The sequence below is a fragment of the Camellia sinensis genome, chromosome 6, assembly GCF_055761805.1.
Source record: "Camellia sinensis isolate YWXY chromosome 6, ASM5576180v1, whole genome shotgun sequence".
Lineage (NCBI taxonomy): Eukaryota > Viridiplantae > Streptophyta > Magnoliopsida > Ericales > Theaceae > Camellia > Camellia sinensis.
The window spans coordinates 176,993,678-177,011,414 of NC_138966.1; the positions used below are offsets into that span (position 1 = coordinate 176,993,678).

Here is a 17,737-nt window from a genome sequence, read left to right on the forward strand (position 1 = left end):
AGCGAGTCATGTCAGTGGAGCCTGCATCAAAAAAGGTACGTACAGTGCCTAAACCCCCCTTGTGCACAGTTTCATTTACTAGCAAAGATTTAGAAGGCATACAGCACCCACATACTGATGCATTAATTATAACTGTGGGAATTGGGAAACGATTTGACGTAAAATGAGTCCTAGTAGATCAGGGCAGTGCAGCAGACATACTGTATTATGATTTATTCAGAAAGCTTGGTCTCTCCGAGCAGCACCTCACCCCAGCGGCAGCCCTGTTGGTCGGTTTCAATTCACAGCCAGAATGGTCGCTTGGCAGAATAATGTTGCCAGTCGTGACGGGGACAAAAACCCTCCAGATAGAGTTCTTGGTTATTAATACACCATCCCTTTACAACGCCATACTTGGCCGTCCGTGGATTCATCGAACGGAAGCAGTCCCTTCAACCTACTACCAGCTCATCCGTTTCCCAACGGAACACGGAGTAGAGCAGATCTCAAGGGATCAAGTTGCGTCCAAACATTGCTTCATGGTAGCATTAAAGGCAAAGCAGCTCTGCAATCGGGTACAAACGGTAGAAGTGGCCGAACAGCCAATCTTAGAAGATATAGGGAGAACCCCAGAGGAAAAGATGGTAGAGGATTTGGAGAAAGTCTTGGTAAAAAAGAATGACCCAGAAAAGTACTTCCTTATCGGTACCTCGCTAAGCACTGATGAGAAACTTCAGCTGCTGGAACTACTGAGGGAAAATATGGAGGTATTCGCGTGGTCAGCATATGATACTCCAGGGTTAGACCCAGAATTTGCTTGCCACAAGCTCAACATCAACCCATCATCTCGGCCTATTGTATAGAAAAGTCGGAGATCCTCAGTTGAGCACACCGAAGTAGTAATTGTCGAAGTCGAAAAACTCCTGGCCTTAGGAGCAATCAAAGAAGTTCAGTACCCGCAATGGTTGTCTAACATAGTTGTAGTCAAGAAAAAGAACGGAAAATGGAGAGTTTGTGTTGATTTCACTTGCTTGAACAAAGCCTGCCCTAAAGATAGCTTTCCGCTGCCTCGCATTGATCAACTAGTAGACTCGACAGCAGGGCATGAGCGCATGAGCTTTCTGGACGCTTATAGCGGTTATCATCAGATACCACTGTTCGGTCCGGATCAAGAAAAGACAGCGTTTATTACTCCAAGAGGAACTTATTGCTACAAAGTAATGCCATTCGGCCTCAAGAACGCTAGAGCAACCTATCAGCGAATGATCACTCGGATGTTCAAGGATCAACTAGGAAAAACCATGGAAGCCTATATAGATGATATGGTAGTAAAAAGCAAGCTCACTACAAATCACTTCACAGACTTGAGAGAAGTTTTTGGCATCCTAAAAAACCACCAGCTTCGCCTCAATGCCTTGAAATGCGCTTTCGGGGTAGAAACAGGGAAGTTCTTGGGATACATGGTCACTCACAGAGGAATCGAAGCGAATTTGGATCAAATCAGAGCAATACAAGATCTTGAAGTACCAACAAAGGCTAAAGAGTTGCAGAAACTAGCCGAAATGGCAGCCGCACTGAATCGGTTTATTAGCAAATCCTCAGATCAGATGAAGCCCTTCTTTCAACTTTTAAGGAAAAAGGCAGCATTTGAATAGAGTAGCGAATGTACCGAAGCACTGCGAAGTCTCAAAAGATACCTCAGCACACCTCCTCTACTGTCCACACCAAAGCCGGGAGAAGAGCTGTACATCTATCTAGCAGTCTTAAATCATGCCGTGAGCGCAGTATTAATTTGAGAGGTTAATAAGGAACAGAGGCCTGTATATTATGTCAGCAAGACTTTATTAGATGTCCAGACACAATATCTACCGTTGGAAAAATTAGCATACGCGCTGCTTATCGCCTCAAGAAAACTGTAACATTACTTCTAGGGGCATACTATAAACGTCCTCACTGAATTCATTCTCAGATTTGTGTTCAGCAGATCCAATTTCTTTAGCCGAACAGCAAAATGGGCGGTAGAACTTGGTGAGTTTGACATTCGGTATCAACCTAAGACAGTGATCAAGGCCTAGCGGATTTTGTCGCAGAATTTGCTCCCACCCAGAGCACCAAACCAGGGGATCCGTATTCGGCACAAGTGCCATGCACTACCGAACAAGGAAAACCCTGTGCTTCGGAAGCTTGGAAACTCTTTATTGGAAACATCTGGCAGCTCTATGTTGATGGATCGTCCAATAACCGAGGCTCGGGGGCAGGAGTCGTACTTATTTCACCAGAAGGGTTTATCTGGGAACAGGCTCTCAGACTCGGTTGGAAGGCTTCAAACAACGAGGCCGAGTACGAAGCGTTATTGGCTGGCTTACGTAGCGCCGAACACTTTAGTGCAGAACAGCTTCTTGTTTTCAGCAATTCATAACTAGTGGTCAACCAACTTTCTGGGGTCTATGAAACACAAGATGAAAGAATGGCTATGTACGCAGGAAAGGCCAAGGACCTGCTCAGAAAATTTCAATCCATATGAGTAGAACGAATCAGTCGAAACAAAAACAGCCACGCTGATGCTCTGGCATGCCTAGGCTCATCAGTGGATACAAAGGATGCTAGAAAAGTTTGGGTTGAGTTTGTACCAGAACCGAGTATTACGTCTCCAGTCCTCTGCAACAACTTAGAGCCGAGCTGGATGGATCCGATATTTGCTTTTCTGAAATCTGGTACACTCCCCGAAGACAAAAGGGAAGCCAACAAGGTCAGACATAAGTCAACTCGATTCTGGATCTCACCATTTGGGAAGCTATACAGACGCTCCTACCTTGGCCCCTACCTCCTATGTATGCATCCAAATCTCGTCGAGAATGTTCTCTACGAAATTCACGATGGGATTTGTGGATGCCACGTTGGCAGAAGGTCACTGGCACACCGAGCCCTCACTCACGGGTACTGGTGGCCACGGATGCAACAAGATGCGCAGCAGTATGTACAGAAGTGCGACAAATGTTAGAAGTTTGCTCCACTCATTCATCAGCCAACCAAAACTCTCACTCCACTCACCAGCCCATGGCCCTTTGCGCAATGGGGTCTGGATATTGTCGGACCATTGGCACGAGGCACTGGGAACAGGCGATTCTTCATTGCCGCAACCGACTATTTCACTAAGTGGGTTGAAGTTGAGGCACAGGCAAGTATCAAAGAAGCAAACACGAAGCGGTTTGTTTTGAGGAGTGTTGTGGTCCGTTTCGGCATTCCGCAGGTACTGATTGCGGATAATGGAACACAGTTCAATGGTAAGGTCTTCAGAAAGTTTTGTGCCAACCTCAAAATTGAGTATAAGAACTATTTTCCAGGATACCCACAGAGCAATGGGCAGGCAGAAGTGTCAAACAAAACCATCATCAATGGAGTGAAGAAGCAGCTTGAACATGCAAAAGGCAAATGGGTTGAAAAGTTACCTCACGTATTATGGGCCTACCGAACCACAGCACAGCGCTCGACGGGAGAAACACCCTACTCTTTAACTTATGGAATGGAGGCCATCATCCTGCTCGAAGTAGGTCTCCCAACCCTTCGGTCTGAATTATTTGAAAGCTCCAGTAACAAGGAAGCTATTACGCAAGCACTGGATATGACAGAGGGCCAAAGAGAGACAACGCTGATCAGACTTGAAGCGTATCAGTAGCAGCTCATCAGAAGTTTTAACCAAAAAGTTTTCCCAAGGCAATTTACACCAGGAGAATTGGTTTTGAGGAAAGTTATGGATCACAAAAGGGTGCCTAGCGAGGGCAAACTTGGGCCTAACTGGGAAGGTCCCTATAAAGTCACAGTTGTTGTTGGAAATGGAGTTTACTACTTAGAGGATCTGAATGACAAAGCTATACCTCGACCCTGGAACGTAGCAAACCTCAAGAAATATTATCAATAGAATTATCCCCTAACTTCTCTATCAGAATGTAAAGGCATTTATCTGTTGACCAATGCAAATGTTTCCCCACTTCTCTCAAATTTATCAAATTCTTGTAATTAGCTTTGATGTTTATCAAATGGAATTAGCTTTGGTTCTTACCAAACGGAATTAGCTTTGGTTCTTACCAAACGGAATTAGCTTTGGTTCTCACCAAACGGAATTAGCTTTGGTACTTACCAAACGGAATCAGCTTTGGCCTTAACCCAAACGGACTTAGTTTCAGAACGACTAAACGGAATTTAGATTTGGTTAGTACTCAAACATGCTAAGTGGTATTGCTTGGTGAAATTATGTTTGGTAACTAAATTGGACTTTAGCCAAGTGGAATTGCTTGGTGGAAACCGCACTGACATATCTTAAGAAAACATCTCTATTTAGCTAAGCGGAATTGCTTGGTGGAAACCACACTGACATATCTTAAGTAAACACCTTTGCATCTACAGAACTTCTTAAGTATCAACACGTCAGTACTAATGCGAACAAACAAAGTTGAAACAAACTTGGCCAAGTTCAGCCAGGAGCAGGCCTCTAGCAGTAGTCTTACTCAACTCTAGCTGGGGGCAAATAATTGTTTTTTCAAACCAAGCTGGACCTGAGTAAGACACATTTTCATGTCTTTATTCCGTTCAGGCGCTCTTATGCTATCAAAGTTGAAACAGACTTCAACGGTTTTACCTAAGAGCACAGTCTTCAGTGCCGATCTTACTTAGCTCCAGGTGGGGGCAAACAATTGTTTTCTCTCAAAACCAACTCGGACCTAAGTATGACCCACTTACAAACTCAAGCACAGTCATACCACATATCTGTTAGCCACAACGAGCATCAGTCCGGCCCCAAGGTCCCAACAGTGCTCGGCCGGGGGCAAACAGTACAAGCCACACCGAGCATCAGTTCGGCCCCGAGGCTCTGGCAATGCTCGGCCGGGGGCAAGCAATACAAAATCAACCAAAGCATCTATTTAAAAGCAGCACAGAACCAGACCGAGCATCTATTCGGCCCCGAGGCCCCAACAGTGCTCGGCCGAGGGCAAGCAGTATAGAAAACATTCAATCTTAAAAGCCAAACAAAAGGCATCAGATTGCAAGTTCAAAGAGAAAAAGTCCATCATCCAACAAAAGGCACAGATGGCCTCACAACCAGCAACAAAGAAAAGAGAAAGTAAAAATTGTCTTGGCAAGTGCAGAAAGAAAGCTCGTCACGGAGACCGAGCCACGGTACATCAAAGGAAAAACACAAAAAAAAAAAAAAAAGGAGAAAGAAACAAAAATGTTCAAATCCTTTCAACATCAATATTTATCAACAGCGGTCAACTCAGGAGCAGCATCAGCAATTTTGTCCAGGCCGTCTGCGGGAGGAAAAGTAGAGGAAGCTCCAACTTCCAAAGAAGTAGAAGCCTCTTTAACCACATCTCTCGTGGCTTCAGTCTCTGGGGTTTCAATCCTTTCAACATCTACCGTTTCAACGGCAACATTCCTGTCCTAGGTTTTGCTTGCAGAATCATCGTCTGGGGAAACTTCGGCTGAAAGAACAGCAGGGGTGGAAACAGTCTTCGAACACAAGGATCTCGAAGGAACGGGGACATCCTGAAACAGGGAAGAGCCTTCAGGAACCAGTGCAGCAATCAAGGCACTCATCCAACCCTTCACGAAGAGCTTATCTCGCAGCACTAACACCTCTTCCTTATAGGCAGCCATGGTTTCATCCCAACCCTATTGCCAGTGTTTGGTTTCCAGCGCAAAACGCTCGGCAGCCATCACGGCGATAACAGCCTCCAATTCGGCCACCTTCCCCTTAAGTTGAGTCTGTGTCCCAATGGCAGCCTCCTTCAATTTTTCAGCCGAAGCGACAATCTTGTTCAAACGAAATGCTTCCCTCTCAGCGGTTCGGCGTCCTTCCTTCTCTGACTCCAAGTTTACCGTCAATCTCTCTGCGTTCATTGTGGCCTCCAACATGGCCCTTTCCAGCTCTTCAGCACGGGTAATGAACAGATGCATTCTCTGGATACACTGCAAAGGACAACGAAGAACTTAGAAAAAAGATGACAGCAACGCAACAATAAAGAAACACTTACAGCAGTCATCATCTGAAGGGTCCCCTTCAAGATAGGAATATCATGAGGCCCATTGTGGTCGGCCATATCAACCGGTATCAACAAAAACTTAGTCAAATCAAAGGCAAAGTCTTGTGAAGCGACAACTAAATCAGAAGTGGAAATAGGCCTGCCCTCATGCGATATTGGCGGCTCTCATTCCTCAAAAGCATCATCCTCAGCAGGATCCTTAGAAGCTCTCCCCACCACTGCTTTGCCAGCCTCCCTTCTTCTTCTTTTTGCTCGCGCGGTGACTGAAGTTGAAGGCTCGGCAGCAGTCGCAGGGGTCCTAGAAGCTCCAACCTCCACCTTCACCTCCATGAGGCTCTTCACCTCGGTCTTTTCCAGAGGGTTTTGCAAAACATGGAAGGCTTCGAAGGCCTCGGCTTCTAAATCCACCAACACCCTTCTCTTCGCCACAGACCCGCTCCCTGCAAAACTGGGGATAGGAGATAGTGTTTTCTCAGAAAGTGCACCCTGACTCCTGCGACGACTCGTGACCAGAGAAGTGAGAGGCGTGTCAGTCATAGTATCAGGGTCCAGAAGAGCAGCAGCGAGCCTTGCCTTCTTTGGAATAACGAAACGGTAAGTAGACTGGTAGTCCAATAACTCAGGTGCAGACTTCTTTTTATACCTCAGGGCAGCTTTTATGGCTTCAGCATTCTCTCGGTTCGGTCTTCGTTGGAAACAAGAGGCCTCTACAAAAAAGGAGTGAACCATCAAAGCAATATTCAAAATAAAGTAAGAAACGCAAAAGGCATTAGAAGGAGAGGCCCGAACCTGAGTAGCCGTCTTTCTGAGGCATCCGCTCAGACTGAAACTCAGTACCGACGGGAAACTCCCAGTTTCCACCAACTTGTAGGAAATCATCGTTGTGTTTATCCGAATCAGGTAACCCGATAACCAAATGGCAATCAAACGAGCGAACACGCAAGCAATATGTATTGTGGTCTTTGTTATGAGAAAGAGTATAACAACCTAAGATATCCCATATGTCAAGATTCAAACCCAATCATCTATTAAGGGCAGATACACCGCAAACAACACGGAAAAGGTTCACAGATACTTGCATTGGGGTTAACTGGACTTGATGTAGAAACCGGCGCACCAACGGGTTAAGAGGAAACCGAACCCCTCCCTGGACTATGGCCGCAATAGGAAAAGCGACGGAATTCCTCGTGCCCATACGCTTGGCGTCTACTTTCGCCAACGAAAGGGTAACGTCGTTAGGAATATTATAGTCTAGGCGAAACATAGCCATGGCCTCGAGGGTATCAACCAGTGAACGGAATTTTCCCATTTAACAAACCTAATGGGACAAAGGTAGGACTTAGATAACAGAGTATCGAATACAGACAACGAGCGAGCCAAACAAGATGATCAAGATAGGAAGAAGCAAGAGAAGAAGAATCACAAGAGGACTTACAGAGATTAGAACAGTGGTAGCAGAGCAAGATCAGCAGCGAAAAAGTCTGAGCAGAGCACAAACGAGATTGGTTTAGAGGAATGGGAAGAGTTCTTTCTCTCTCTTTGGAACTCACTAGAGGAACGAGAAAAGCAAATGAAGGGATTTGTATTATCAGCCAGAACATTAATTACACCAGCCGGCGCGCAGGTACACGGAGCACGAACTTCAGTATGGAATCGACGCACTATCTCTGCACACCTATCACACGTCGCCACGTGTTACGTGAAAGGACGCATGCAGGAATTGTGTATCAGGATTGAACCGTCACCAAGGTCGAACCGGTGGAGAACCGAAACGACGCGATGCTTGGAGAGCAGAACAATAGCTCCCCCCAAGGGGAACCTTAGCATAAGCTAGGGGGCAAATGAAGGGGCTAAATGTGAAATGGGTCGGGTTCAAGCCTTGGGCTGGCCCAATCCGCTGAAGTCCGAATCTGAGTGGGCTGGATGAATATATAGGCCAACCAGTTGAGCCAAACTTCATGATCTACAGTCCACCCAAGTCCTCAAGCACTTGGGCCCAACACCGCAGTGGAAAGGCTAGCCCAGCCGTGGTGCTGGGTTGGGCCGAGCTGCGATACTGAATCTGTGGACCGAATAGATAACAGGTCGAGCCCATACAAAGATATCCGAAAAAGACTAACCCATCTCTATGAATGATCCTATACAAGGCCGAGCTGAGGCATAATGATACCGAGCTGAGGAAACCTCACAGGGAAACATGGAAGTTGTGAACGTGTGCATGTGCAAGTTGCCACCTCAGCTGGTCCCCTACACCTAGAATCACGGAAGTTATTGAGCCAAAGGAATGTGGTTTGTTATCAGCATGACTACAATGAGTATATACATTAAAAGGCAACTACCAGGTGGTCCCCTACTATAAGCAATGCTGAAAGGACACCTGGCAGCATCTAAGCCCCAGGAACCCACCTTGAGAAGCAAGCAAGGAACCAACATATATATACAATATAAACTTCACATGGAAGATAACACAAAAAAACAATTCCAAGCAAACTTACAAACTCTATTCGATATTCATTCCTTCTCCGATCACTAATTCCCACACCGGAGGGGTTATCCGGCCAACCCCGGCCGGGCAACTCTAACGATGCTTCCTGTGGTAGGAGCCTTAGTCCCTGGATAGTCCAACCGAGTGCAGGGCCCCGATCTATTTTCATCTAGTGCGGAATCCAGTATGCACAAGGATCTATTTGTAATTATCTCTTTCCTTTTCATTCATTTTCTCATGTTAAATATTACGAAGGAGGCCCCAACCCAAAATCATTTTTTTCTTGCGAATGCGAGCGTTGATTGGTCTTGATTGTTGAATATGATGCCAAAATTAGTACCAAGGCATTTTCATTGTCAAAAAGTCATTTATCGAATTCTTTATGCAGAAATTTTGCCAAAATTCATCCATCACCATCACATTTATTTTCAAGTTAAAAAAGTTTCAAATTGGTTTCCAAATCAAGTATTGTTTTCATCATCTAAATAAATTGATTAAATTAGAATTACACTTGGTCGCACAAAAATGGATTCTAGGAATGAATAGTTCAGTCCGATCAATTGGCATTTTCATGGGTCCCGCTTCTAACATATTATATTTATTTTTTAAGTTTATGTGTGTAGATTATTCACCTAAAAATTTAGCTTGATCTAGTAACCATAACACCGTAATTTTATTATTTTAGTGTTCAAAAAAATAAACGACTATTTTTCATATCATATTACCGTCTTTTATTTTAAAAGACAAAAATGATAAATTCATGCGGCAACGGTTATTGGATCAATCTCATTCTTTTTATTTTTATTTTATGGATGATCTATCCATAAGACTTAAAAACATTAATAGAATGGATAATCGAAACAGGGATGTGACATGCTCAATAAGCTAAACTGGATCATGGAGTTCCTCCTTGAGCAATTCTATGTTGTTTGTATGAAAAGACAGGGGTTTAAATTTAGTTCATAATTAAATTCCTACATATATAAATCTTTGGTCCTGAAATAAAATTCTTGAATATATAATAATCTTTGGTTGTGATATTTTGTTTTAAATTTTTTTTATGTAAATGACACTTTATTGAAGTGATGAGGTGATTAGATATGATATGAGACACTAAATTAATAGCTTGCCTAAAAATTAAGAGAAAATAAGAATGTTGTTCATTAACAATAGTGAGGGCTGTCAACCATAAACAACAATAGTCAGGGCGGGAGGTGTGATCCCTTTTAAGGTTTTAGATTCAAAATCTCTTAAATGGAAATAAATTTTTAAGATCAGTTCATACGGTGACTTCTGCCCTAGTTTTAATTGGGCCTTCCGCAAGTAGAGTCTAGGATTAGTATTCCGGAATAGTCGGTCCAGTGGACCAGATACAAAATTATAATAAAAAAAATTGAATTAGTTAAGAAACCACACATTGATCTAATTTCTTCAGTTTCCAAATAACTTATTTCTAGTGAGATTTTGAAAACATAGGGTGAATTAGTTAGGAGTTGTTTCATTGGTAACATCTTTAAAAACAAATTAAATGAAATTCAATACTCCTGGATTAAATATAGAATAAATGTCAAATTATAAAAACCACAACCATAATTTGACATTTATTGAATTTATTGAATTATATTATAATTCTTGCAGAGCTTTACTTGTAAATTATGGAGACTTCATCTGCTTTAATATGCTTACATTCACAGCAAAGAGATTATACACACTGTTGGCATCATTTTTAAGTTTTTTCCGTGGGTCTTTTGGAATTACAATTGGCTTTTTGATCTTCGAATTGTTTATGCATTCATCAGCCCCGATGACAGCTTTGGACATAGTTTCTTCCGATGCTTTAGAAGTATCATTATTTTCCAATGCTTGAATAGCATTTGGAATAAGCTCCCACCCAATTGTCCTAATTTTTTCATTGCACTTAATCAAGAAAGATTGGAACTCTGGATATTTCTTATAAAGGATGTTCATGTCGCTTAAAAACCGCTTTGACTTGGTCATTGAGGCATTAGTAGCGATGAGGCATAGACCTTTAATAGCAATTTGGGAGATCTGATCGCCTGATTTCAGAGTTGACTTGCAAAGTTTGTAATTGGGAGTCTTCTTGCATATTTTGGTTATCAGATCTTTTCGAAATATGGTGATAGAACATTGGCAATGGTTCAAGGAAATAAGGAAGATGGTAAGGAGAAAGATGATTTTGAGGAGGGAGTCTAAAATACGCTTCATGTTTACGTTGTTTTGTTATGTTATACATTGCTAGAAGCAAAAATGAAAATTAAGGAGAAGATTGTATCCCTGGTGGTGATGTAAATCTGATCAAGTTAGGGTTTTATATCTTTTACATACATGCAACTCACACTCAAATTGGCTAGAATGTGTAAAGGTTCTTCTGTGTACCACATGCATTTAGATTTTCTTTTTCTTCTTCCATTTACTCTGATCACCTTGTTGAAATTTATTTGTGGATTTTGTTTTTATCAGAACAAATCCATTTAGATAATCATTTACTCTAATCACTTGATAAAATTTATTTATGGAATTTGCTTTCATCAAAACAAATTCGTTTAGATATTTATTTGATTTTGGCAAAAGAGGGACATATGCCTATGAAGGAACATCTAGACAAATGTATGTGTTTGCAAGGTTAATTTTGTAAAATGAAATGTATTACTTGGATATAAAATTCAATATAAATTTCTATTTTTTAATTATTATTTATAATTATTATTGGTATAGATTTGGTTCATAGATATATTATGTAACTGGAAAGTATTTAGAATTTAAATCTATTATAAACTTTGTGTGGTTCAGATCATTATAAAAATGAATTACACGTTAAAAGTAAAAATTAAAAAAAACTTCGAATTTTTTTTTTTTGGGGGGGGGGGTTGTGGTTAAATCAAAATGGATTATAAACTTAGGGCAAACTTCACTTTACCCCCTGTGGTTTGAGCCAGGTGCGGTATACCCCTCTGACATTCGAAAATCACTACATAATTCCTTGTGATTTATGGACTAAAATGCACACTAACTTCTGTTAACAGAAGTTATAAATTGACAATTATACTCTCATCTTCATCTTCTTCTCTCTCTCTCTCTCCATTTCAGGGATAACTCAGTTCTCTCTCTCTCTCTCCGTCTTCATTTTCTTCTTTTCTCTCTCCATTTCAAACTTTATATGTTTACATACATATACATATATATACATATACAATCTCATCTTCATCTTTTTCTTGATCATGTGTATGTATACATATCAAACCCAGATTACGATCTCATCTTCATATATACATATCAAACCCAAAACATTATGGTAGTTTTTGGTAGAGTTTTAGAATTATGATTTGAGAATAGAATTGTATTTTGAATTTGTGAATTTTGGAATTATGATTTGAGTGCGAAAAATTTGTTTGGTTATAAGTTTTAAAAAAAGTTTTAAATTGAGTTTGAATTGAGTGACGTGACATATGATATTTGATATAAAAACTTATAACTCATAACCAAACACACAACCTAAAATTCTATTCAAAGCTCATAAAAAAAATTTAAAAAAAATTTCACAAATATTTTTTTTATAATATAAAAATAACAAGTTCAAAAAAAAAAAAAAAAAGAACTGTTTGGGTCAACCAGCTGAACGACCGGTGGGACGTCCGGTAGAACGATCAGTTAGTCCAAATTTTCCCGCATTGGAAAGAGTTTTCAAAAGTAAGTGTGGAATTAATTTTTGAAAACGATAAACAAACACCACACTCAAAAATGAGTGTGAAACTATATTTTGAAAGTTTCACCAAACGGAGCCTATTTTTACTCTTTGATTGTATTCCAATTTATAAACTCCATGGTTTTTACTCTATGTTTCGGATGACGATGTTGATGAATCCAAAATAATTTTATGATTCCAAAAGCATGATGATGTTGATTCCAAAAATATATATATATATATATATAATGATTTATATGTATATGATGATGTATATGTATATGAATGTATATATGTTTGTATAACCATGTTATTTCTTCATTGTACATATATGTGTGTGTGTGTGTATGTGTATGTAAAATATAATTTTGGGGATGAATCAATTTGATGTGGGGGGAGGTTTAAGGATGGTGTGTGATGGGAGGGGCTGCGGATGGATATGGGTGGTGGTTTGATGAGAGAGAGAGAGAAAAGAGGTGAAGAAAATGAAGGTTGAAAATAGAATAACATCTTTTGTAAATTTGAAGAGGTAAAAAGGATATTTTTGTCATAAAAGCGGACTCACTCTCTATAGAAGCGCGTGGCTTTCATATTTTGCTATCTTAGACCAAAAAAAACTAACAGTGCGTTTTATTCCATAAACTACAGGAGGTTATGTAGTGATTTTTGAATGTCATAGGGGTAAACCGCACTTGACCCAAACTACAGGGGTAAAGTGAAGTTTGCCCAAACTTAATAGTATTTGTTTAGAGAATGAGTATGGTATACACTCTTTAAAAAATATGTACTATATGCACCTTATAATTAAAGAAGAAAATGACACAATTTAATATTTTATAAGTTATAATTACAAATAAATAAATAAATAAATAATCATAACCAAACACCACATGAGGCATAACTAAAGATCTTAGAGCATCTCCAATGCACTAGGCATATAATACTTGTTAGTTAAAATGCCTAGTGTGATTCACTTTTTTCAATTCCAATGCACTAGGCATATGATTAGGCATTTTGGCTTAACTCATATTCACTAGCTACATGTAGCTAGCCTTCAACGCTAGGCAAAATGTATTCAATCATTAGGATCATTTCCCTCCATCTTTGTTGTTGACGTGGCATTCTATAAAATTAATAGTATTTGGATAAATAGCTAAAATAAAGAGTATGGTTGGAGTAAAAACATAAAATAGTTGATAGGTAAAATAAAATATATACTTTATAGTAATATTTAGATAGGTAAAATGCCTACTACCGTTGGAGATGCTCTTATGAGTTATAATTAAAATAATATCATAACTAAAGAAAAAAATAATTATAACTAAAGAAGAAAATGACATAATTATAAGTGCATATGCTCCATGCCTTTCAAGGGGTGTGTATAGTAAAATTTTTAATTTGTTTATGATCCATAATAATTTGAACACAGTGATGATGATTATGAATCAAATTAATGTTTAAATTCATTTTTCCATACATGAGTAATGTTAGAGACTTATACATTTGACTCACAAATATACCTATAATGATGTAGTAAGAGAATTTGTAACAAATCAAAAGTTGACACTTATCATAACATATCATTATGAGTAAAATTATAATAAAAAAATTAAGGATCTCAAACATTGCTCTTTTTACACATATAACAGGTCATATGATTTGACTTTTAAAGAAAAAGTATGTATATTAACCTCTTCGTTTAACTTTTAGGCATAAATTCATATGAGATATATTTAGTAAAAGATTAGATAAAGTTTTTAAAATCTCTAGTTTTTTTCAGAATTAAAACGATTTCTCAACCATGAATTACGCTAAACTACATGGGTGGAATTATGTGTAGCACTATGTGATTGTCATGCCTGTGACCCTAATGAAATTCTGTATAATACTTTGCATATCTAAAAATATTTACTGAATAAATTATGAATTATATAAGAAATATTTAGGGCGAATTATATTAAAAGTCCCGATAGTTTAGGGTTTGTATCACTTTGGTCCTTGACTTTTTTATTGTAACATATTTGATTTTAAATTTTGAATTTTATTTCAAATAAGAACAATTGTATATACTATTGCTCAATTTCAAAGGCAAAATTATCAATTTAATAAAATATAAACTAATTTGACAAAATAAATGTCAAAAAAATATTTTTAGATTTTAAAAAATTATTTCTATTCATCAAAAATAAAATTATATAAAATTAATAAATCTTTTACACATATATATTTTTATTATGTATTTTACCAAAAATATATAAAAAAATAAAGAGGTATGGTGACTCAAAAAAGTAATAAAAACTAAAAAGACGAAATTTCCAAATTAGGTCAAAACATTACATTCAAATTATAATTATTTCACATTTTTTTCTTATAAAAGTCATAAAATTCAATCCAAAAAATTAAAAAAACAAAAGGTCAACCCAATTTGCCTAAGAAACTCAACCCAGCAAAAAAGTCCTCAATGCTATTTGGTCAGGGAGATGTTCAAATATATTCATCAATTCACACATGCATATTAATGATCAAATTCCAAGCATAACCTATAAAGTGAGAGTCATTTTCTATGTAAAAATCATTCAAAGCAAAGGTATCAACAAGATTTACAAATAGATAGAATGCTGCTAAAGCGTAGAAGGAAAATATTATTGTCACACACCTCTCTGCCTCCATTGTATCGCAGCACCTCAGCCCCCAATCTACTTCCATCATGCTGCTAGTTCGACTCTTCTACCTTCTTCGCCCATGGATGGGTCTTCATCAATGAAATCATTGATAGAGAGAGAGAGAGAGAGTCTTGCATCGATGGGTCCTCTGTTATGGTTTAGATGAAAGGAGCTAGTGATGTGGGATCACCAAATCTGGGTATCCCTCTTCTCCCTCTCCATCTCTGTCTTTCATCTCTCATCTATATTATGTGAGAGCACTATTGGGGGTTTGTGATTCTGGGTACTTTTGGTGGTGGCTTTCATTCAACAAGTTTCATTTATTATTGATAATTTGCTAATGGAAATAGCAAATCTTTTGTATTTGTCATTAGGTTTGTTTGCATTTCTTGAATTACAATTAGAATTCTTCGCAGTTCTTTCTGTGTATTCTTTTTACAAAACGAAAATTAACATCTCAAACAAGGGTGTTATCGATATTTCACCATTGTACATGTACTAAACGGTGTTAACCAATAGAAGGGTTGCAGTGTTATTTCATAATTATAGAAGGGGTGTAGTATAATTTATCCTTATTAATGTTATAGTCCCTACCTCTATCCTAATCCAATCCCAACACCCATTTCCCAAAGCAAACAGACCCTTACGGTTTTCCTGTGAATGGCAGCCAGTTGTGTTTGTGGGGTGGCTTGTGGTGGTGGTGTTTGTGGTGGCAGGTTTAATTTATCTTATAATTTGTCACTATTATTTTAGAAATAAACATGATCCACAGAATTTATATTATTATTCATAAATTTTTATAAAAAATAAACAATTTTTTATACATGTGTGCATAATTAAAATAATTCAACATATATTCATGCATATGACATGTTTTTGGTATGTTGAATTGTTTTAACTGTTGCTAACAACTATTTTTTGAAGGGCCTCTTTATCAACTTCTGATTTATTGGGAACAATTCAATTTAAAGATAACAAATTAAGTACATGTTACAACTGTAATCAATTATTAAAGAGATACAACTCTAAGAACATTCTTGTAGTGCTATTTATATAAAAAAAAATCAGGGAAAGAAATTACTTAAGAATGCTTTATTTATTGTTTGGCATTCTTCTAACAGCCTTTTGGCTGGGAGGCCAGGGGCTGTTTATTTGCTATACAAAGGACATTTATAGTACTTATAACACTGTTGAAGACAATCTTTCAGTTGGTCTATGGTGGTCTCTTGCTAAGTGTTGAAGATTGGTCTAAAGATTCAGCCGAACTACTCACATGGGTTGAAGGGTGATTTGTTGGAGATCACCCCATGTGAGGAGTGATCTCTTCTCTATATGAAACCAACGTAGCAACACAGCTTGTCAATCGACAAGTTACAAAGGTGGACGGCCACTTTGGTGAAGGAACAGTTGGCCATGTGCAAGGCCAGCCAACCTCTCCACCTTCTATTGAGTGTATAAATAGAGAGGCCAAGGGAAGAGTTGAAATAGAGAAAAAAAAAACAACTATCAGAGTGTGTCTCCTTTGTAATCTTTGTATTTCTCTCAATATAGTGAAATTCGCTGCCCGTGGACGTAGACGATTTGCTGAACCATGTAAATCATTGTGTGTTTTTACTTGTGAGATTGTTTTCTACCTCCTAGGCACAAAAAATTGGTATCAGAGCATTGTTGTACGAAAAGCAGAGCAATTTTCTGTAAACTTAAAATTTCGAAGTTGTCGAAATTCAATTTTCAGCCTACCAGGACGACGCCTCGACGAGAGGAGTTCATATCTGGAAAGACCAACCCACGAGGACACTTTACGCGTCCTCACGCGCTTGACGGAGTACGGTCGGAGACTCGCAGAAAGTACAATCCAGCGAAAAAGCAAAGGCTGAAAAAGTCAATCTGTTCTAAAGGCTTTAAGTATTTACTTGTGCACTAACATAGCACAAGTAAACATGTGGTAGAGTGGTGGGAGACTTGGTTTGAAGCCTTGGGTGAAGGGTTCAAAATCTTTCCAAAACAAATTTCCAATTCATTTTTTGGAAGCTGCCACATCAACGCCAGGTGTCAGCAAGGTCACTGCCACGTGTTGAGCCACGTCACCACCAGCTCAACTGTCGCATCTGCCAGGTCATTAATCCCAGTCAGCCAAACTTTTTGAAATTGCAGGGAGGCCCCTAAAAGTTTGGTAAATTGCATTTCAGCCCCTAATCTTGCTAAAATTGCAATTTATCCCTTGAAACTTCTATTAATTGAAGTAAGGTCCCCAGAGTTTTGGAAAATTACAATTTGGCCCCTGAATTTAGAGAAATTTCATTGAGGTCCCTGGAGAGATGGAGAAAGTGCTTTTCTGGCTAAATCAACCATTCCGGACACAACCGCAGATTTCGTTTTTTGAGATTCGGACTCGAATTTTCAGTGAAGTTTTCGGGAACTTAGAATTTGCCGTGTTCAGGCATTTCAAGCGTACGCTATTGTTGTAGTGGAGATTTTTTAAAAGTCTCAATGACAGAATTTACAAAAAGGAGATCAGCCGAGTCTACAAGCAGCCCCGCAGCTGCAAACAACTCTAGGCATTGGACCCCGGTGTCCCATGCTAAGTTCAAGGTAGAAAAGTTTGATGGAAGTAACAACTTCGGCATATAGAGATGCGAAGTTAAAGATATGCTTGTCCAAATGAACCTGCACTTCGCTTTAGGAGACAAACTAGATGACCTGGACGGGATAGAATGGGAGAAAGTGAATCTCTTAGTTTACAGTTCCATCCGACTTTGCCTTGCAAAAGAGGAGAAGTATGCTTTCACAGAATATGATATTGCGAAGGAGCTTTGGAAGGCGCTGGAAGACAAGTTCATGACAAAGAGCATTGAGAACCGGCTCT

General features: G+C 39.0%; 2 protein-coding genes across 3 annotated transcripts in view; one reads left to right on the forward strand and one right to left on the reverse strand.

Annotated features, from left to right (window-relative positions):
- Window positions 1-10,040: 10,040 nt before the first annotated feature.
- Window positions 10,041-10,731, reverse strand: LOC145793848 (cell wall / vacuolar inhibitor of fructosidase 1-like). Its single transcript, XM_082876725.1, has 2 exons — window positions 10,192-10,731; window positions 10,041-10,049 (listed from the first exon to the last, which is right to left on the reverse strand). The coding sequence occupies exons 1-2, from the start codon at window positions 10,729-10,731 to the stop codon at window positions 10,041-10,043; spliced, it is 549 nt and encodes a 182-aa protein (XP_082732851.1).
- Window positions 10,732-14,513: 3,782 nt separating this feature from the next.
- LOC114279595 (putative disease resistance protein At1g50180) overlaps window positions 14,514-17,737 on the forward strand; it is a 35,867-nt gene continuing 32,643 nt past the window's right edge. The window contains exon 1 of one of the 2 annotated variants that reach the window (XM_082875518.1): window positions 14,514-15,070. The gene's annotated coding sequence lies outside the window, so the exon portion shown is untranslated. The remainder of the gene's footprint in view (window positions 15,071-17,737) is intronic. The other variant, XR_014333579.1, reaches the window with a different exon arrangement.